Source organism: Artemia sp. Qi Xiang Cuo, chromosome 15 (genome assembly GCF_049724085.1).
Source record: "Artemia sp. Qi Xiang Cuo chromosome 15, ASM4972408v1, whole genome shotgun sequence".
In the NCBI taxonomy this organism is placed as follows: Eukaryota; Metazoa; Arthropoda; class Branchiopoda; order Anostraca; family Artemiidae; genus Artemia; species Artemia sp. Qi Xiang Cuo.
The window spans coordinates 1504510-1526915 of NC_142808.1; the positions used below are offsets into that span (position 1 = coordinate 1504510).

The 22406-nt window shown below is 35.9% G+C and overlaps 1 protein-coding gene across 2 annotated transcripts in view; it reads right to left on the minus strand.

The window, feature by feature from the left end:
- Positions 1 to 22406, minus strand: part of Dcr-2 (Endoribonuclease Dcr-2) — a 247146-nt gene that overhangs the window by 142928 nt on the left and 81812 nt on the right. For both annotated transcript variants that reach the window (XM_089101646.1, XM_089101647.1), the window contains exons 7-8: positions 22145 to 22331; positions 9899 to 10029 (exon numbers count right to left, since the gene is read on the minus strand). In XM_089101646.1, coding sequence (XP_088957772.1) covers positions 9899 to 10029; positions 22145 to 22331 — 318 coding nt within the window. The remainder of the gene's footprint in view (positions 1 to 9898; positions 10030 to 22144; positions 22332 to 22406) is intronic.

The following is a 22406-nucleotide window of genomic DNA, read 5'->3' on the forward strand; positions in this document are numbered from 1 at the left end:
GAATTTCACGGCGGATGTGAAATTATATCTCAATAATAATATGGAAAATTTATAAACCATTTGATCGGTTAAGATACATAGATTGAAACCCTGTGTATGTACAATGGCGACTAAGTAAAACTCAGAAGAAATTCCCTATTAATTTGAAGGTGTTTCTCGCTTAACGGATTCTAATAAGACTTAGTATACTATTTATTTATTTAGTTTTGAAGGATTTGCTCAAACACTAGCCTTCTAAAAAGATATTGGCGTCAGTTCTTCATTATGCTTTTAGTTTTTGCAAAGCATTAAGTGGAATCTGCACGGGCAAGCTTGGAACCCTGCATCTAATTACCTCTTTCGAAAGATGAACATGAGGCACCAATGTTGACTTGTAATTACGGAAAATCCAAGAGAAGAACACGGGGAAACAAAGAAGAACACCTCTGCATTTCAGCCGTTAAACCCGGAGCCATATGAGAACGTCTAAGCCAAGAAATAGGGAAGACATCAGAAAACTAGTGGGTAGAGAGTTCTCCAATCGTCCTTGCTATGTCTTGTTCCCTCATTGTAGTACTGTTTGCGTAAAACCGTGTGGTTATGACGCTGCACATGCGTTTCTTAAACAGTACGGACTTGCGTAAACAATGCAGACATGAAAAAATATCGTAAAAGTCAGACCTCAAACTTAATAATGTAGGGTAAATTATGTTTATTTAATATTGATATTTCTGTTCTCAAAACAAATTTGAAGACATCTCTATTTTAAATTTTTAAATTTTCATTGTGAGTACTAATATTAGTGTATTTATTTAATTCTGTCTCATAGCGTAGAAATCAATGTACCCAATTAATGCGTGAATTATTGTATGTGTATTTACTTCAAAGAACTTGTGATTCTGCCGCGTTATTTTTATTACAGGAAGTAAATGGCAAATTGGTTATTGAGTATTACAATAAGCTGCCCAGTACAGATACGACCCAGTAGCATCTATTTTCATCACATCTCAACCAGCGAAGAGTACTCACCATAACTTCAGGCAAGTTCCATCCCAGCTTCGTCTACGAAAACAACAGTTACCTTCGATCGTCGTTTCTTCGACTATGAACCATATTATGTATCAGGTAAAACTATATTTGAACCTCAATATCAAGTGTTTTAACGAACTGTATAATTGCATAAACACTGAGAAACCCATAGGTCAATAAAAGATATAAATACGTAAATATCGCTGTTGATACTCACTATGGACCCCAGAATAGTTTTACAGTATAGTGATGATATTTGAAGCTAAACGATATTAAACGATATTTGAAGTTAAATGACACTTAAAGACATCTGAAGATACTTGAAGCAGAAATTAAAGACAATTTGAACTTTAACCCTGAGAACCCCATCGATCAGCACACGATATTTAACGATAGTTAAAGTTAAATGATATTTGAAGATGTTTGAAGTTGAATTTAAAGACAATATATTAAAAGAATCACCATAGTATGACGATAACCCGTTTCAAAAGGCACAAATGAACAATTTTAAGCGAGAATACATTCTCTATGTGCCTCAAAAAATCCTAAAAATGATATGCTGAGAAGAAAAACACCAACACCTGTAGTGGGAAGAATCATTTCCCAGTTGACTATCAGGATAATATTTAACGGTCATTTCCCAGCTGACTATTAGGAAAAACTTGTCGTGTAAAGACAACTAGACTCGAACTGTTCCACGAAGAAACCATAACGTAAGTGCTTCGAAATTTTTGCCAGGACAAAAGGAGTGAAGGACAGTAATTTACAACAGAAGGGTGTAGTACACTAAGGACACGAAAGGTGATGAATAGATGTGAAGCTACATGTGTCACTTCCTAATAGCTTTGACAATTCAAACATCCCAATAGTGAAAGTGTTTTAAGGTCATCAGTGAATATGATGAACCCAATATTGTATGTTATAAATCATTTATATATGTACCACAAGTAAAATTAGGTGTACTAATATCATATTATTCATTTAACTTAGTTTAGATAGTATTTATTAAATCATATAGACAGCAAAATAAAAAAAAAACTAATATAGAAATAGAATAGTCCCAACTTTGTTGGAAATGTAAAAGTAATCAATGTTAGATATAGAAAAAAAAATCTTTAGTATAGTAGCCAACCTAGAACCATAAATACTCCTTGTCCGGTAGATGAAATTTAGATAGGGATTTAGAATAAAATAAGAAAAATAATTGAAAAAATTTTAAGCAATCCTGATGAGCAGTCACTAATGACGGGACGTCGTTATTTCATGGGAAGGGTGATATGCACCAACAGTAGAATACCATATATTTAAAATACAAGATTCTTTCCTTCTAAAGATGATTCGGGCAGAAATTAAACGGCCCCTAATTGAGCTCAAATACCGCTTCCAAGAGTCTAAATTCTTAATCAGCAAAAAGAGAAATTGCATTTCTAGCTTCAGTCAGACAACGGCGCTAGTCGTTCGAATTTCGCTAACATAATTAGTAGCAAGAAAAATGCTAAGTACGATATTTCTAAGGAAGTTTAAATGGCAAAAAATCGTGTGAACGCCTGAATCATCTAAAAAAATCTTAAAGAATTCATTGGACGAAAGATTTACATCCTTGGTCCTCTTGGGCCAATGGCCGGTAGTCCTTACAGCGCAGGACAAGAGAACTGCGTTTGGGAGTGGGGTAAATGTGTTTTTTAATTTTAATATGAAGTCAGATCTGAAACGATTAGTACGAAATTATTTTGGTCACCGTTATTGTCATACAAGTAACCTGTTCCTTTGCAATTAAGCATTTAAGCTCAATAAATCTATTGTCTTTTTATCTATGTTTGCTTTATTTATATGTCTGAATCTAGTCCAGCAATAGATAATTAGTTCGTAAGTCCCCAGGTTAAATGTTCCTAAAAGAATCTGATCTCTAAATACCTGGAAAGAAGAGGCCACGCTTTTTCATCCCTGAAAGAACCAAAAGTTGTCATCGCCCCAGCTTAGAAAGAGTTTCTAACCCCTGCTAGCCTATAAGAATTCGTATCTCTTAAGCAAGATCTAATTGCGCCGCGGAAACAAAGCTCTGAGACGTCAGTATTTCTAGTTCAATAATTCTTAATTCCTCGTAACTTTTAATTGATTAAATTAAATGAAATAATTCAAAGATATTGAATATCAGCATTAAAATACAATTCGATTAATATGTATATTAGAGAAATTACGGCTTCCGGTTCAAATGCAAGAAATAAGAAATAGGGAAATAAACCCATGCCATTCATATCTGATTTATTGAGAAAGCTGGGTTTTGTTTTTGATTAATAAGAATACGTTTTATTCAAATACTAATTTTTCTATCGCAACACATCCAATAAAAATTTTGATATAATCGTTTTTCCCAGTGCAGTTAGTTTCTATATAAAAAAAGTGTGTTTGATAGGGAAGCTCCCCCATGACCCACTGGACAAGAGTTATGAGTTATAACTTGGGGGCGTATAAGGTTTTCACTAATGGCGTTTTCGTAGAAACTTCATAACAGGCTCATTCGATTGAAAATTCGTAGGGCTATTACCCTTTTTAATAGTCGAAAGTGATTGGAGGGCAACTCGCCCCCCCCCCCCGCCCATCATTCCCCCAAACACAGCCAATCAAAATTTTGTGATAGTCATTTTGTTCAGCGTAGTTGATTTCCATGTATAAAATATATTTTTGAGGAGGACACTCCCCCGCAACCCTCAGGGCAAGGGTTTTAAGTTATGCCCTGAGAGCATATAAGGTCTTTATAGAAGGCGTTGTCGTAGAAACTTCAAAAAAGGCTCATTCGATTTAAAATTCAAAGGGCTAGTTCCCTTTTTAATAGTCGAAAAAAATTGGAGGGCAACTAGCCCCCTTCCCCCCCACGCCCATCATTTCCCCAAACACATCCAATCAAAATTTTGAGATAGCCATTTTGTTTAGCGTAGTTGATTTCCAGATAGAAAATATGTTTTTGAGAAGGACAATCCCCAACAACCCTCGGGGCAAGGGTTTTAAGTTATGCCCAGGGGGCATATAATGTTTTTATAGAAGGCATTGTCGTAGAAACTTCAAAAAAAGCTCATTCGATTGGAAATTCAAAGGGCTTGTACCCTTTTCCATAGTTAAAAGTGATTGGAGGGCAACTAGCCCCCCCCCCCACACCCATCATTTCCCAAAACAGATCTAATCAAAATTTTGAGATAGACATTTTGTTCAGCGTAGTTGATTTCCAGATAGAAAATATGTTTTGAGGAGGACTCTCCCCCACAGCCCTCAGGGCAAGGGTTTTAAGTTATGCCCTGGGGGCACATAAGGTTTATTAAGAAGGCGTTGTCGTAGAAACTTCAAAAAAATTCATTCGGTTGGAAATCAAAGGGCTAGTGCCCTTTTTAATAGTCGAAAATGATTGGAGGGCAACTAGCCCGCCCCACGCCCATCAGTCCCCCAAACACATCCAATAAAAATATTGAGATAGCCATTTTGTTCAGCATAGTTTATTTCCACATAGAAAATATATTTTTGAGGAGGACACTCCCCCATATCCCTCAGGGCAAGGATTATAAGTTATGCCCTGGGGGCATGTGAGGATCTTATCGCAATAATTGACATAGAAACTGAGCGTGGAGCTTAATCAATTGGAAATTGGAAGAGACACTGCCCTTTTTATTACTCGAAAGTCACATAACGTAAATAGTTCTCTGCTCACGCCCACCTTATCCTTACACAAAACCAGTCACCTTTTTTATACCGCACTTTTGTTAATGTGGTTGAAAGGTTTGGAAACCTGGTCTTTAAGGATGACAACCCCTCCCCCCACCGCAGTTCAGAGCAAGGGTTGTAAGTTACGAGCTTCAGAGCTCGTATGCACTGGGGGCAGATGAGGTTTTTACTGAAAGCGTTGTCGTAGAAACTTCAAAAGGGCTCATTCAATTGGAAATTGAAAGGGCTGGTGCCTTTTTTAATAGTAGATTAATTTTAAAAACTTTTTCCACAGAATAAGTTTTTCAAAGAAAAGTAAAGAACTCCATTAAACAAAAAATGAGCAAAAATAAAATCAAATAATCTACCAAGCGTGAAAGTACCACAAATCAGTATCGATAAAAAAATGAAACCCAAAACGAGCAGAAATTACAGTAAATAACCGAGTCAAACTCAAAACGATCAGAAATTAACATAAGTTGGGTGCAAAACCCCTATGCCTTCCCAAACCCAGAACAAAATTTGCACTTTACTGAAAAATACAAATGAATGTGCATTTTCAGTTTAATATACATATACTGATATTTAGTAATCAAAATGTTAATATTATTTGATTTATTAAGGTTATAAAAGTAAAAACATTTATATTTTCCAGTAAAGTGCAAATTTTGTTCTGGCCTTGGGAAGGCATAGGGGTTTTGCGCCTAACTTATGTTAATTTCTGCTCGGTTTGAGTTTCTGCGACAACACTTTCTATAAAAAAAACCTTATATGCCCCAAGGGCATAACTTACAACCCTTGCCCTAAGGGCTGTGGGGGAGTGTCCTCCTCAAAAAAGTAATTTCAATTTGGAAATCAACTACGCTGAACAAAATGGCTATCTCAAAATTTTGATTGAATATGTTTCAGGAAATGGTGTGCGTGGAAGGATTGTGTTAGCTGCCTTCCAATCACTTTCGACTATAAAAAAGGGCACGAGCCACTCCAATTTCCAATTGAATGAGCCCTTTTCGAAGTTTCTACGACAACTTCTTCAATACGAAGTGCCCTGGTCTAAAGGAAAATATAATAAATAGTACATTGTGCCAACATCGTTCTTATATGCCCCCAGGGCATAGCTTAAAACCTCTGCCCTGAGGGTTGTCCTCCTCAAAAACATATTTTCTATCTGGAAATCAACTACGCCGAACAAAGTGGCTATCTCAAAATTTTGATTGGATGTGTTAGGGGAAATGGTGGGTGTGGAGGGGTTGTTAGTTGCCTTCCAATCACTTTTGGCTATTAAAAAGGGCACTAGCCACTTCAATTTCCAATCAAATGAGCCCTTTTCGAAGTTTCTACAACAACTCCTTCGATACGAAGTGCCCTGGTTTGAAAAAAAAAAAAAATAAATAAATAATACATTTTGCCAACATGGTTCTTTACTTAGGCAGCACTATTTTGCTGCCTATGATGTCATGACGTCCAAATGGACCTTAAATTAGAGGTGGTGCCTTTGTAAAATTATGTTTTTTTGGACCTTTAACTTTTGCCTCGGCTCCTCTTTTGTCAAATTGCCGAACCTTTGTTTCTTTCAATTGTTCAGGTGGCGGGAAAAATAACATCTTTTTCTTCAAACGATTTATCTAGTCCAGGTTTTTGATTTTCAAAGGTATGGAAGGCATTGAGGACCACCTTTGTTTCTTTTAATTGTTCAGGTGGTGGGACAGTAACTGCTTCTTTAGCCTTGACTTGTCTTTTGTCATTATGAAAGACGTATCGCCGAACCTTTTGTTACTTTTAATTGTTCAGTTGATGGAACAAGAATTTTTTTCTTCCAACGATTTATCCAGTCCATATATTTGATTTTCAAAAGTATGTTAGATATTGATGACCTTATCTATGTCAAAATCTGAAACCCAATCATTATCGCTATCATTTTCAATTTGTTTGTTTCGTTACACCTCGGCTTATCTTTCGTCATTATGAAATGCGTATCGCCGAACCTTTGTTTTTTTAACAAAGGTATGTGGCACGCGGCAGACTTCTATATATAGATTCTCACTGTCGCTTGTCTTCTAAACGCATACAATTTGAGCCTTTTCTTGACGTCATGATGTCCAAATGGACCTTAAATTAGAAGTGATGGCTTTGTAAAATTAATTTTTTTTTTATTGGACCTTTAACTTTTACCTCGGCTTGTATTTTGTCATTATGAAAGACATATCGCCACACCTTTGTTTATTTTAATTGTTCAGGTGGTGGGACAAAAACTTCTTTTTCTTCCAACGATTTATCCTGTCCCTATTCTTGATTTTCAAAGGTATGGTAGGTATTGATGACCTTATCCATGTCAAAATCCAAAACCCAATCATCATCGCTATCATTTTCAATTTGTTTGCTTCGTTACACCTCGGCTTATCTTTCGTCATTATGAAATACATATCGTCAAACCTTTGATTTTTTTAACAAAGATATGGTAGGCATTGATGACCTTATCCATGTCAAAATCCCGAACCTTTGAATATTTTAATTGTTCAGGTGGTGGGAAATAAACTTATTTTTCATCCAAAGATTTATCCAGTCCATATTTTTTATTTTCAAAGGTATGGTAGGTATTGATGACCTTATCCATATCAAAATCAAAACCCAATCATCATTGCTATTCTTTTTTCAATTTGTTTGCTTCGTTACACCTCGGCTTATCTTTCGTCATTATGAAATACATATCGTCGAACTTTTGTTTTTTCAAGAAAGGTATGGTAGGCATTCATGACATTAGCCATGTCAAAATACCAAACCCAATCATCATGTCTATTATATTTAATTTTGACTCGTTTTGATTCTCATTATCCAGGTTGATGTTCATTGATTCGCTGCGCTTCATTTTTATTTTTGACTCCATCACTTGTTCGGTGTCGTATGTCATCTAACCGCATATGTATTTGCCCTTCATTTTCATTTTTAACACGCTCTAATTGTCATTTCTGCACATCTTCTAACCGCCCGTGTCTTTGCTCTTCATTTTCATTTTTGATACGTTTTTGGATTTTGATTACTTCAGACAATTTAGCAACGGCCTTTGCTTTAGCTGTCCGTATTGGTGTTGTCGCAATTGATGGTCCAGGTTGTCAGATTTCACATCTTATCACGTTTAATAGTTCAGGTGTTGGTTCTAAAGAATCATCATTTATAGTAACTGCAACTGCAAATTTTCATTTGTTGAGCCTTTCAACAGGCATTCTATTATATAAATAGCTGTTTCATTGGAAACTCAACAATCTTATATATGCTATATATGATGTCATAAGAAATTCTTATATGATGTAATAACATAGTACATGACGTCATTTGCAAAAACCAAAATTAAGGCTCTTAACGATATATCTCATACTTCTGGCCTATCTAGATCGTTTTTATATGCGAGAATATCCCAAGATACCAATTTTCGCGAAAAAATAGGGAGTCGTTATCGAGAACATACATACACAATTATTACTCACTTATAAAGATAGTATATATATATATATATATATATATATATATATATATATATATATATATATATATATATATATATATATATATATATATATATATATATATATATATATATATATATATATATATATATATATATATATATATATATATATATATATATATATATATATATATATATATATATATATATATATATATATATATATATATATATATATATATATATATATATATATATATATATATATATATATATATATATATATATATATATATATATATATATATATATATATATATATATATATATATATATATATATATATATATATATATATAATTGTTATATAAATTTATGTATAAAAGACAAACAATTTATAGAGCTCTTTTTTTTTTTCGAAAGACACGTTTTGCAGGTGTTTTTGCAGGTCCTTGCAAAGGTGCTCACTTCACTTAGGTGGTAGCTCGGTTCATCAGCCCTCGCGAGTACTTCACAAGATATAAAAAGATGAATCACTGGTTTTCTTCTTTTTTGTAATAAAACGAAGAAAAAAAATGTTAAATTCCTGTCGAAATGACATGGCCCATTTTAACAGGACCAAACGTCGGAGCAAGTAAGCACCGGAGCGAATTGTACATTTGCATGATTTTTCTTTTTTTTCCGTAAGACTTAACCATCTCCCCCCTTTATATATCAAACCAAGCTAAACATTCCGCATATTTTCTGCTGTTAGATTTTCAACCCTGAAACTATAGAGCCTATTTTTCTCCATATCTCAATTTCTATATATACTAAATATAGATCCCATAGTTATAGAATAACTATTATTTACCTGTAGAATAATTAAATAAATCCCAAGATATACGCTCTTAGGAATATTTCGCTCTTATATAAGTGTCAATACGAGAGAATTGCGTACGCCAACTAGAAACGTAAATAATAGACATATTAAAAGATAGGATTTCATTATAGTACATGTGTACAAAGGGAGGAGGGGGCTGTGGTAGAACAGTGAATTGGTGATCTGCTTGGAAATTTGGTGCCTGAAGTTCGATTCCTGCTGCCCTAAGGTTGGGCAACACACACCCTATCTGACCCTGTAAAAAAAGACCAGCAACTGAAAAATTGATTCAATGCCCTTTGCACCATTAACGGATCAGAAGAGTCTTTTATCTTTACAAGAAAGGGGGCGGAGAAAAGAGTTTTAGGTTCGGTGCACCATGCCAGTGAACGAATATTGTTTTCTATATCAGTGCAGCTAAAAGTACCACCTTTGGCATATTGAATAGGTTTCTAGTATTTCCTGCCATCGTCTATCACGCTCTACCATGCTGCACGAAGTTCTACAACGCCATACAAGTTTCTACACAAAACACCTTTTCTACCAGGCTCTGACCCACAGCTCCACCATGAGTCAATGGGAACATAACATTTTGACAGTGTGCGTATTATTATTATTACTTTTTTTTTTTTTGACTAAACCGATACAGTATCTTAGCCCATTTGTAAAAAAAAACACACACAAAAAAAACAAAAAAAAAAACGACAAAGCCAAAATAAATACTAAGAAAATGAAGAGACTAAACCTCGTTTTTTTGCTGGTTCTACGTTCTCTCGTTTGAAAACTTAATTTGCCCTTTCTTAGATACTGTTTTTCCCCTAAAATATTGTGGTGCCTATAATAGCTGTTTAAAAATCGGAAATTATGAAGCTTACCTTGACATAATGCATTTGTGCTTGAATTTGTCGATTTCAGTATCCTTTGATATATATTTACTGCTCATATCGTCACCAGTTATATATAAAATTCTCAAGAAAGAAAGATCCGGGCAGAGGCTGGCGATTTTCTGGAAAACAAAGTCTACAACATTTTCAGGAGTTTTCCTTCGAGTAAAGGCAAAAGTAAAAGAAACTTTTATTTAATTAAGAATTCATAATACTGACAAGTGATGGGTGATACTATGCACAATAATTAGGCAAGTAGGGAAGGGACAAAATTCTCCAATTGTTTGGAGGGAGAGGGGGATTTTAGAGACGTGTGGGTGAAGAGGCTGGTAAAAAAATACATATTATTATTATTATTATTATAATATTTTATTATTCATATAATTATATTAATAATAATTTTTAGGTAAAAAAAAATAATTATTATTTTATTATTCCAAAAAATAAAATCTTCGCCAGGATAAAGTAAACGGTAAGAATACGGAACTGAACTTTACAGTCCCTACGGGTGGTTCTGTTCCCACTTTTATAGCCCTTCAGCCAGGAAGTGGAATGGGCTGTTGGGAGCCAACCGTTCTGTGCTTTTGTCCACCCCTCCTGTTGACTTTCCCCATATTTCTCCAGGTACCCATTTAGAGCTGGGTCGACTCTGGCTGAGTTTACAGCGTCACTCCACTGACCCCCCGTCCAAACCAAATAACCAGCAGAACCAGGACTTCTGTCCTCACGGACAGTACCGTACAGCACCAGGGCTGCAGCACCAATAACCAGCAGAACCAGGACTTCTGTCCTCACGGAAAGTACCGTGCAGCACCAGGACTGCAGCACCAGGACTTCTGTTCTCACGGACAGTACCGTGCAGCACCAGGACTGCAGCACCAATAACCAGCAGCACCAGGACTTCTGTCCTCATGGACAAAAGATTTCAAGTTTAGCGTGCCATACACCAGGACGATTCAGTAAAAATTATAACATGTATAAAGAATGGCCACGCAACATTTGCATCAATAGAATTAACCTTTAGAATACACATCATTAAACAGAAAAGAATATATAGAACATATAAAATATATAGAATAGAATAAAAAAGAATACATAAAATTATGCATACACACATCCTTGTAGAGGAAATAAATTTACAACTATTCTTACTCCCACGATTCTCCAAGATAAATAAATTGCTTAGATGCATACTCCGGATAGAAGGAAACCAAATCTTGAGTATAGTTCAACCACATATGATGTGAGGTAGTAAAAATGAGGTTGGACGCCTCACATTAGCTAGTCGGAAAATGACTTGATGCATCATGTTTCTTGAGAAGTCATCGACGAAGAAGTTCTGAATGATAAAGGGGAGTGTGCCCCAGTGAGTCAATCTCAGGCTGCTTAATGTTGTAACAAACGTAGAAGCCATAGTATAACTTTTCAAACAGTTCGTGGTAACGAACTGTGAGTAAGGAGCGACCGGATTAATAGTAACCAAAACTCTAAAAACGAAATTTTGATACCATTAGAAGGATTGGATTTCTATGCAGATTTCAAATATAAGTCTCACAAAGATAGTCTTACCCATCAAAACTTACAAGCCTGAAAAAATTTGCCTTATTTTCGAAAAAAGGGGGAAAAAGTCACAGAATCTTAATGAAAATCACACCATGAGATTCAGCGTATTAGAAAACCCTACAGTAGAGGTTTCAAGCTCATATTTGCAAAAATGTGGAAATTTGAATTTTTTGCCAGAAGAAAGATCATGGATGCGTGTTTTTTCCCCCGGGGAGTGATCGCATCGACCCAGTCGTCCTAGAATACTGCGAAAGGGCTTATTCGAACGGAAATTAAAAGTTATAATGCCCTTTTAAAGTGACCGAAAAATTGGAGGGCAACTAGATCCTCTCCCGCGCTCATTTTTTCCCCAAGTCATCCGATCAAAATTTTGAGATAGCCATTTTGTTCAGCATAGTAAATAATCTAATAACCATGTCTTTGAGGATGACTTGATCCCCCACAATCCTCGGGGGTTGGGCTGCAAGTTGTGAAGTTTGCCCATTGTTTACATATAATATAGGTTATTGGGAAGTATACAGACGTTTTCAGGGAGGATTTTTTCTTGTGGGGGGAGGAGGGGTTAAGTCGGAGGATGTTTCCATGGAGGAATTTTTCATGGGGGAAGGGAATTTTCCATGAAGAGGACGCCAGATTTCCCAGCATTATTTAAAAAAAAGATCAGAAATTATACTAAAAAACATGTTTTTTCAACTGAAAGTAAGGAGCAACATTAAAACTTAATTCGAACAGAAACTATTACGTATATGAGGGGGTTCGTTCCCTCATCAATAATTCGCTCTTTACGCTAAAGTTTTTTTTATTACTTTCAAAAGAGCTATTTATTCTAATTAAACAGCCTTTGTGATTCGGGGGTCATTCTTAAAGAATTGGAACAAAATTCGAACTTTACCGTAAAGAGCGAAGTATTGACGAAGGGGCAAACCTCTCGTATATGTAATAATTTCTGTTCGCTTTAAGTTTTAATGTTGCTCCTTACTTTTAGTTGAAAAACCTGATTTTTTTAAAAATTTAATCATTTCCAAAGAGCTACCTGCTTCCCGTTGGCCATTGATCAATTAGACGTTGAGATAAATGCATTTAAACTTAAATTAGGAAGTATATGGATTCATAACATGGATAAGGAGGGCAAATAGTGACGCTCAAATTAAATTACAATCTATATTTTTTTTTTTTTGTATTAATCAGGAATCAAAATATGGGTAGGAACTTTAAAGTACCAAGGTAACTAAAATAAATTTTGATTGCCTTAATTGGTAAAGTCAAAACTTAGCCAACCATGTGTATTAAAAAAAAAAAAAATCGGATAATCAGTTTTGATACAAAAGATCTCTATACGCAGTTATACAGGTTTTAGTAATGGTGGGGGCCAAAACATCAACAGATTGTAAGGATGAACCGTGTTGTCAAATTCTACTAGCTAATTTTGTTTATTTCAATCTGCTCAAGAAAGTGTAGCTTTCCTTGAAAGTTTTTTTCAGGAATCAACAGATTGTACGGATGAACAGTGTTGTCAAATCCCACTAGCTAGTTTCGTTTATTTCAATCTATTAAAGCAAGTGTAGCTTTCCTTGAAAGGTTTCTTCAGGAATAAACAGATTGTACGGATGAACAGCGTTTTAAAATTCTACTAACTAATATTGTTTATTTCAATCTGCTTAAGAAAGTATAGCTTTCCTTGAAAGGTTTCTTCAGGAATCAACAGATTGTACGGATGAACAGTATTGTCAAATTAAGTTAGCTATAGTTTTGTTTATTTCAATCTGCTTAAGAAAGTGCAGCTTTCCTTGAAAGGTTTCTTCAGGAATCAATAGATTGTACGGATGAACAGTGTTGTCAAATTCTACAAGCTAATTTTGTTTATGTCAATTTGCTTAAGAAAGTGTAGCTTTCCTTGAAGGATTTCTTCAGGAATCAACAATTGAACAGTGTTGTCAAATTCTACTAGCTAATTTGTTTATTTCAATTTGCTTAAGAAAGTGTAGCTTTCCTTGAAAGCTTTCTTTAGGAATCAACAATTGAACAGTGTTGTCAAATTCTACTAGCTAATTTTGTTTATTTCAATCTGCTTAAGAAAGTGTAGCTTTCCTTAAAAGGTTTCTTCAGGAATCAACAGATTGAACGGACGAACAGTGTTGTCAAATTATACTAGTTAATTTTGTTTATTTCCATCTGCTTAAGAAAGTGTAGCTTTCCTTGAAAGGTTTCTTCAGGAATCAACAGATTGTACGAATGAACAGTGTTGTCAAATTCAACTAGATAGTTTTGTTTATTCGAATCTGCTTAAGGAAGCGTAGCTTTCTTTGAAAGGTTTCTTCAGGAATCAACAGATTGTACGGATGAACAGTGCTGTCAAATTCAACTAGCTAGTTTTGCTTATTTCAATCTGTTTAAGAAAGTGTAGCTTTCCTTAAAAGGTTTCTTCAGGAATCAATAGATTGTACGGATGAACAGTGTTGTCACTTTCAACTAGCTAGTTTTGCTTATTTCAATCTGCTTAAGAAAGTGTAGCTTTCTTTGAAAGGTTTCTTCAGGAGTCAACAGATTGTACGGATGAACAGTGTTGTCAAATTCAACTAGCTAGTTTTGTTTATTTCAATCTGCTTAAGAAAGTGTAGCTTTCCTTGAAAGGTTTCTTCAGGAATCAACAGATTTTACGGATGAACAGTGTTTTGTCAAATTCAACTAGCTAGTTTTGCTTGTGTCAATCTGCTTAATAAATTGTAGCTTTCCTTAAAATGTTTCTTCAGGAGTCAACAGATTGTACGGATGAACAGTGCTGTCAAATTCAACTATCTAGTTTTGCTTATTTCCATCTGTTTAAGAAATCGTATCTATACTTAAAATGTTTCTTCAGGAATCAACAGATTGTACGGCTGAACAGTGTTTTGTCAAGTTCAACTAGCTAGTTTTGTTTATTTCAATCTGCTTAATAAATTGTAGCTTTCTTTGAAAGGTTTCTTCAGGAGTCAACAATTGAACAGTGTTGTCAAATTCTACTAGCTAATTTTGTTTATTTCAATCTGCTTAAGAAAGTGTAGCTTTCCTTAAAAGGTTTCTTCAGGAATCAACAGATTGAACGGACGAACAGTGTTGTCAAATTATACTAGTTAATTTTGTTTATTTCCATCTGCTTAAGAAAGTGTAGCTTTCCTTGAAAGGTTTCTTCAGGAATCAACAGATTGTACGGATGAACAGTGTTGTCAAATTCAACTAGATAATTTTGTTTATTAGAATCTGCTTAAGAAAGCGTATCTTTCCTTAAAATGTTTCTTCAGGAGTCAACAGATTGTACGGATGAACAGTGTTGTCAAATTCAACTAGCTAGTTTTGCTTATTTCAATCTGCTTAAGAAAGTGTAGCTTTATTTAAAATGTTTCTTCAGGAATCAACAGATTGTACGGATGAACAGTGTTGTCAAATTCAACTAGCTAGTTTTGCTTATTTCAATCTGCTTAAGAAAGTGTAGCTTTACTTAAAAGGTTTCTTCAGGAATCAACAGATTGTACGGATGAACAGTGCTGTCAAATTCAATTAGGTAGTTTTGTTTATTTCAATATGTTTAAGAAAGTGTAGCTTTACTTAAAAGGTTTCTTCAGGAATCAACAGATTGTACGGATGAACAGTGTTTTGTCAAATTCAACTAGCTAGTTTTGTTTGTTTCAATCTGCTTAAGAAAGTGTAGCTTTCTTTGAAAGGTTTCTTCAGGAATCAACAGATTGTACGGATGAACAGTGTTGTCAAATTCAACTAGCTAGTTGCATACCAACTATTTAGCAACTTATCTAGCAACTTATTTAGCATACCAATCATATACGGGACGAAACTTCTTCTATATTTCTCAATGAAAAATTTAATTGGTGAGAGGAATTTGTAATGGAGGGCATTGTTGACGAAACGCAAGGAAAGTTTTATTCTCCTTTGCTTCAGGATGATCAGATTGGCTCTCCAAAGAAGAGACTACACCCTCATTGAAGACAATTCTTAGGCACCTTTTTTTAGACAGCCTCTGTTTTTTCCGACAATTCGTTGGAGATGCCAAACAGGACAGGCGTGCTCGAAGGTAAACTGGACAAATAAGGAGAGAATTCTCAACCAATTTTGAGGAAAATCGTCAACATTATTTATTCTAAAGGAGTCTAATTACCGCGTTACTACTATAACTATTTTTTTTTTGTCAAAAGTGGCATTTTAGACATATCCTCTTTTCCAATAAAAATCTTTATAGAGGCATACTTATTTTACCTTTGGACTATTTTAAACAAAACGCCATCTCAAAATCTTGATTCAATTCATTTGGGGAATTGGTGCAAGAGGGAAAGACTGATTGTTTTCCAATCACTTTTGAATCTTAAAAAGGGAAAGAGAACTCTCAAATTCCAATCAAATGAGCCAACTTCCAACGTTTATACAACCACTCCTTCCATAAAAACCATATATGTTAACAATGGCTAACTAGCTTAACTTATAGTCCTTGCCCCAGGGGCCAAGGGGGGTGACGACCCTGTAGGCATAGTTATTTTGCCTTTGGCCTATTTTGAACAAAATGGCTATTACATAACTTCATTTATTTATTCATTTAAATAAATAAATACACCTTAAAACGAGTAAAACTTAAATTGAATATTCACATCAAGCTTAAAACGAACAAAAATAACTTTAAACTGGAGTTTGGTAACTGCCCCCTTCCCTAACTGTAATAGTCAAATTAGCACTATTCGTTAATTCAATATTCTTCCCTAAAAATAACGAATTATATTACAAATATTTTCTTTTCTGCTTATTACAACATTGAAAAAAAAAAAATCACAGTGAAAAAGAATTTTGAATTGCTGAGCTTTCAGCAATTGACACCCTTGTATATCAAATATTCAGTTTAGTTTCATTTGTTCTTTCCAAAGACTGATAAGACACATTTACTTTTAACAGCGAAACTGACGCAGTAGGCTTTTGAACCATCCATAAGACCATCCCTTCCATAAGAAACTTAAATGCCCCAGGGGCAAAACTTACAACCCTCGCCTCAGGCTCTGATGGTTTGTATCAACCTCAAAAGCCTTGTTATTTGATATTTGGACTATTTTGAATAAAAAGACTGTCTCAAAATACCTATTGGATACATCTCAGGAGAACACGAAGTGTTTGTGTTCGTGTGTGTGTGGGTGTTGGGTAGCTGGGCTCTGATTACTTTGACTCTTAAAAAGGGCACTAGAACTTATGAATACCAATCCAATGAGTTCCCTCCAACGCGTATACGACCAAGGGCATAACTTTACAACCCTTTCCCTGAAAGCTGTAGGGAGGGGGGGTGTTGTCTTCCTCACAGACATAATTTCTGAAACCTTCAACTACGATAAATAAAATTATCTCCAAATTTTGATTGGAGGTGTTAAGGCAAATGCTGAGCATGGAGGGGGGGATGTTTGCTCTTAAACCACTTTGACTCTTAAAAAGGACACTATAACTTCTAATTTCAAATAAAATACGCCCCATCTGATGTTTATACGACCACCCATTCAAAAAATCCTTATATGCCCTCATAAAATAACTTATAAGAAATGGTGTATGAAACGAGAGTGGAGCAAAGCTAATGGGCCTTTATATATTTCTACCCTAACAACTCTGTTATACTGTGTCAAGATTCCTTTTCATCTAATGTGCACGAGCTTTTTTCACCACAAGCCAGAGTGCAACTGAATGTTTATTACCTTCGCTTAGTTGAGTACATGAAACAAGCTGAGAATGTGGATGTCTTCCTTGTCCGGGTTAAACTCAAAACTCGAAGTCCGATTTGGAAAGAAGACCCCGGTATTAAAGCCGTCAAAAATCGTGGTAAACTTTGGCTTCGCATCTGGATTGCGTGTGGGCAGCCCTTGCGAGGCCAATTGTTTGACACATAAAGCAAGACAAAAGCGGAGTGTAAGCGGTATCTTCGTGTGGTTCGTGATAATGGTACTGAGTTCCCTAAAAGTGCAGTACAGTGGAAGTGCCCTAAAAGTTCCCTAAAAGTGCAGTACAGTGGAAGGAAGTCGTTAATGCGTCTAAATTTGATTCACTAGGGACCAGTAATGTCATCCCAGATGCGTCTTGGCTTAGGCATTATAAAAATATTTTTTGTAAGATTGAGTATAGTGTTCATTATCATTTTAAGTGCTTAGTTTCTAAATTTTTGCCACCTAAATCTTTGCAACGTCATGTTATTCCTGTATCAACTGAAGGTATTGTTAATTGTATGCTTAAACTTAAGTCTAAATCCAGTGATCTTGATGGGATTAACGCTCACCATTTACGTTTTGATTGTCCGGCACTAGTCACTTAGGTCCAGTTACTTTTTCAGTTCTGTTTATGTTTGTCAATGGTGCCTGATTCCTTCCTTTGCGGAACAGTGACTTCTATTCTTAAACGTGGAAGAGACCCTTTTGATTGCAGTTTATATAGGCCCATCACTGTTGCTTGCAATATCAGAATGATTTTTGAATATGTTCTGCTTGCATATATTACTGAACGAACTGCAAAAGACACAAACCAATTTGGATTTCAACCTCGTATTGGGTGCCAACATGCGCATAAGGTTTTACCTTCAATTCTTTATGATGCCCAGTCTAAGGTTACGAAACATATTTGCGCTTTGGATTTGTCTAAAGCTTTCGACAGTATTTGCCATGCACAAGTGTAACACTCTTTGTCAGAGTTTGGAGTGAACCCTTCTGTCATACGTGTACTTAAATTTTGGTATAGTAATTCGTTTTTTCGTTTGAAATCAGGTACAGGGTACTATGGTAATATACCAGTTCAATCTGGAGTAAGACAGGGTAGAGTGCTATCACCTTATCTGTTTAAAACTTGCATACAAAATGTGTTATCAGGAATCCATAGGCCTTCGTATTTTTATAATTTATCTGATATGTCTTATACTGCGTACGCGGACGACCTGCTAGTTTTAAGCCAAACCAAGTCTATTCTGGCATTATCTGTGCAATGTTTTGCTCGTTTTTAGTTTGACTCGGTTATTTATTATAATTTTTGTTTGTTTTGGGTTGCATTTATTTACTGGTGCTGATTTGTGATAGTGTTACGCTTGGAAAATTATTTGAATTTAGTTCTGCACATCTTTGGCTTAATGACCAAAGTCGTTACTTTTCTTTGAAAAACTTGTTTTGTAGGAAAGTTTTTTAAATTAATTGACATTATAAAAAGTATGTACGAGACAGCAAGAAGCATGGTGTCGACTAGCGAATGAGTTACTGAAAAGTTTTCTACCTCTATAGGCGTTCTCCAAGGATACCTCCTTTCACCCATTCTGCTCTGCCTATTCCTAAATGTTTTACTAGCACTAGGGCCTAATGACACAGGAGTAATCTCAGAAAGTTATCTCTTCGACCTGGTCGCATACGCTGATGACACCCATCGTCTGAATAGAAAAATAGAGGAGCTTCAAGCGGGTACAAACACTATCGCCGATGCAACTACATCCTTCAGAATGAAGAAAAGTGCTACTTAGCCGATGAAAGCAATATGGCACCCAGAGACAGGTCTACCTCGTGCCGAAGTGGCTATTCAGAATGAGAAATTCGAGTATATCAATCAGTTCATTTACCAAGGAAGTGTGCTGAGACCCACAAATTACTCTTCAAAGGATATCAAAGGGCGCCTGGCTCTCGCCTCTGCATGCTTTAAGTTATTGAGCTCTATTTAGAAAATAATTATCTGTCGACAAAACTAAAGATACGATTTAACCGTGCTTTGGTGATTTCAGTTACAACGTATAGAGCAGAGGCAAGAACTCTAAAAGCCGAAGACACGCACCGACTGGTAGCTTTCAAAAATAAATCACTTCAAAAGCTTATTGGCATCACTTACCTGGATTGCGTGTCAAACGGAAGGTTCCTGTCCTCTCTAAACTACTCTTAAACCATCATGAAGATCACCCAACTCCAGCAGATTCAATGGTTACGAAACGTTCAGTATATGTCCCTAGTTCCAACTGCCTAAAACGACCTTTAAAGGAAGAACTATTGCCTCTCGCCCAAAAGAATGACGTCCCAAGCAACGGTAGGAAAACTTTTTCGACCGCCCCTTCCCAGTGCTACTGAAGACTGCGACAAATAGGGAGGCATACCGAAAATACTGTTATGATGGCATTAGAGGAGAAGTCCCGAGTCAGCCAACCCAGCCCGATGGGAGTTAAGCAAATAAGTAAGCACATTATTTCCAAATTTCTTCTTGTTACGGCTAGTTTTAAAATTTCATTATTTCAGGATTTGTTACAGTTTGTTTTGGTTGTCATAGAAAAGAGTAAATGTTCCTACCGTAATGCCACCAGTATTTGTTCACACTTTCCCCTGTGTACGTGGCACAGTGCCAATACTACTACTACTACTAACAACACACCGCAGCACCAAGCCGCCTGAGGCCAACAAAGCTACGCACGCTCCTCCTCCATCCCAATCTATTCAAAGCCTCCCTTTTTAATCCTGCCAGTCTTCGGTTTACTATAACATAATCAATAAGGTTTGCTGTCTTACCATCACGTGAATACCATGTTAACTTATGAGCCATTTTATAACCAAACAACGTATTGGTTATAACTAGATTGTTATACCTACAAAATTGCAAAAGTCTGTATCCATTACTGTTTTCTTTTCCTACACCAAATTTACCTAGGCTGGAGTACCATATATCCCTATTTCTACCGACCTGGGTGTTAAAATCTCCCAGTAAATCTCCCTTCAAGTATAAAATTTACCCTTGGATATTGCCATTGGATCTTTGTCTTAAGGAGAACAGGAAAGGCAATGGGTGACCACGGAATCAAATGGGGTGGAAAAAGTCTCCTGGACTTAGATTATGCTGATGATTTAAGCATCCTAGATGGAAGTATGAGCAAAATGAATAAACTTTTAGAGGTTTTGCAAGTTCAGGGTGCTAGAATAGGTTTGAAAATTATTGTTAAGAAGACTAAGCCACTAAGGCTAGGAATAAGAGAAGACGAAAAAGGTGACGCTGGGTAACGAAAAGATTGATAGGGTGGGCAGCTTCACTTAACTTGGTAGTATTATTAGTAAATATGGTGGGACCAGCAAAGATGTTAAAAGTAGAATAGCCAAGGCTCGGGGTGTTTTTTCACAGTTAAAAAAAGTTTAGAAGAATAGGAAGATAAGTGCAAACCAAGATTAGAATATTAGAAGCTAAAGTGGTGACAGTGGTCAAATATGGCTCTGAAGCATGGACGCTCCGAAAAGCGGATGAAGATTTGCTAGATGTTTTTCAGAGAAATTGCTTAAGGATTGTTCTGGGTACCCGACTGACTGACCGTATTTCAAACAATAGGCTATACGAAAAATGTGGTTCAATACCGCTCTCTAGGGCTATAATGAAAGAAAGGTTGAGGTGGCTAGGGCACGTTGTGCGGATGAAGGATGATAGATTACCGAAGATTGCTCTTTTCAGCCAACCGTCTAGGGCTAAACGGAAAGCAAGTGGTCCTCGTCTGGGGTGGAAGGACGTCATAAAGAAAGATTTAAAGAAAATGGGAACTTCGTGGGCGGGTGTAAAAAGGGAGGCTTTGAATAGATTGGGGTGGAGTAGGAGCGTGCGTAGCTGTGTTGGCGTCAGGCGGCTTGATGCTGCGGTGAGTTGTTAGTAGTAGTAGTAGTACCTGTATTAGTCACCGGTCACCTACATTTTTTTAGAATTAGCCAGCTAATTAGCGGATTCTTTCCAGATTTTTCGTAGTCAGTTAAACAGGAGAGAATATTAACTGGGCGAAAGGAAATTTAATAATAGCAAGGCCCAAGGTTGAAGTATTGAAATTAAAAAGAAAACAAATTAAGTTTACAAAAAACGACATTTATCTGATAAAAGCGGCCAATATTTCGACCCATTATTTCGTTCAGGATGTAACCAGTTTTTCCCATGATTTTAATACAGACTCAAGCAATTACCAGACAATTTCAGCCACATATTGGGTATATATTGCAGGTTATATTTCATATCTAAATGATTAAAAGGACATAGTAGGGCCACATAATCTACAGCACCAACTCACACTGCCAGTTTTTCAGAAGAAATGTAGGTAGGATTGTGTTTTTCACTTATGACATTGAAACATGGACCATGGAACAATGAGAATCATGATTTTCGCAGACATGCTTTCCTTCTCGAGCCTTGGCACGACTGTATCAGGATCCATTTGAAACTTATAGGGCCTTGGGTACATTGGCCTTGGGACAGATTTTCAAAGGCAAAGATCCCTTCAGGGCACTTCTGGGCATATAACTGAAGTCAAGAAGACGACTTCCCGAAGAATGTTCGGTTGGTTGCTCTTAGGACCCACGCATTAGTAAGCCTCAAAATCTTTTGCCTACCATGTATCTCCTTGACTGTAACTTTCCTTAAATCTTAACCGATGATCTTCGTGTCAGAGAAACATCTTCAATGACAATCTTCATTTTCTGAGATGATATTCTTCACATTTTCTCCCGCAATGAGACTTTTCTGAGGTATAATATCTCAGTTATAGCTAATTGTACCAGTTTTATTGCATCTTCGTTAGATTTCTGCATTTATTATATCTAGATAAATAATTATACTATCTATCTAGTATTAATGTTGTGTCATGCTATGTTGAATTTCTTTTCTAGATCAATTACGGTAAAAAAAAAAGAATCTTACCATTAAAACAATACAAAGTGATTTGCAGATGACCCTTTCTTGGACGAAAATCAAGCACCGAAAAGTGTTATGATCATCGTTCTTGTGCTTCTTCAGAATTTCTATCAACCTCGCAACTTTGGCTGTAACCAACTTCATTACCAGCCTTAGATTAGTGCATCCACCCAGATATCTTTCTAAGAATCCACTAAAATATAAAATTTAAAATGGGTAAAAGACCGTGATAATCAAAGTTTTATTGACAAAAAAAAAGAGACCCATC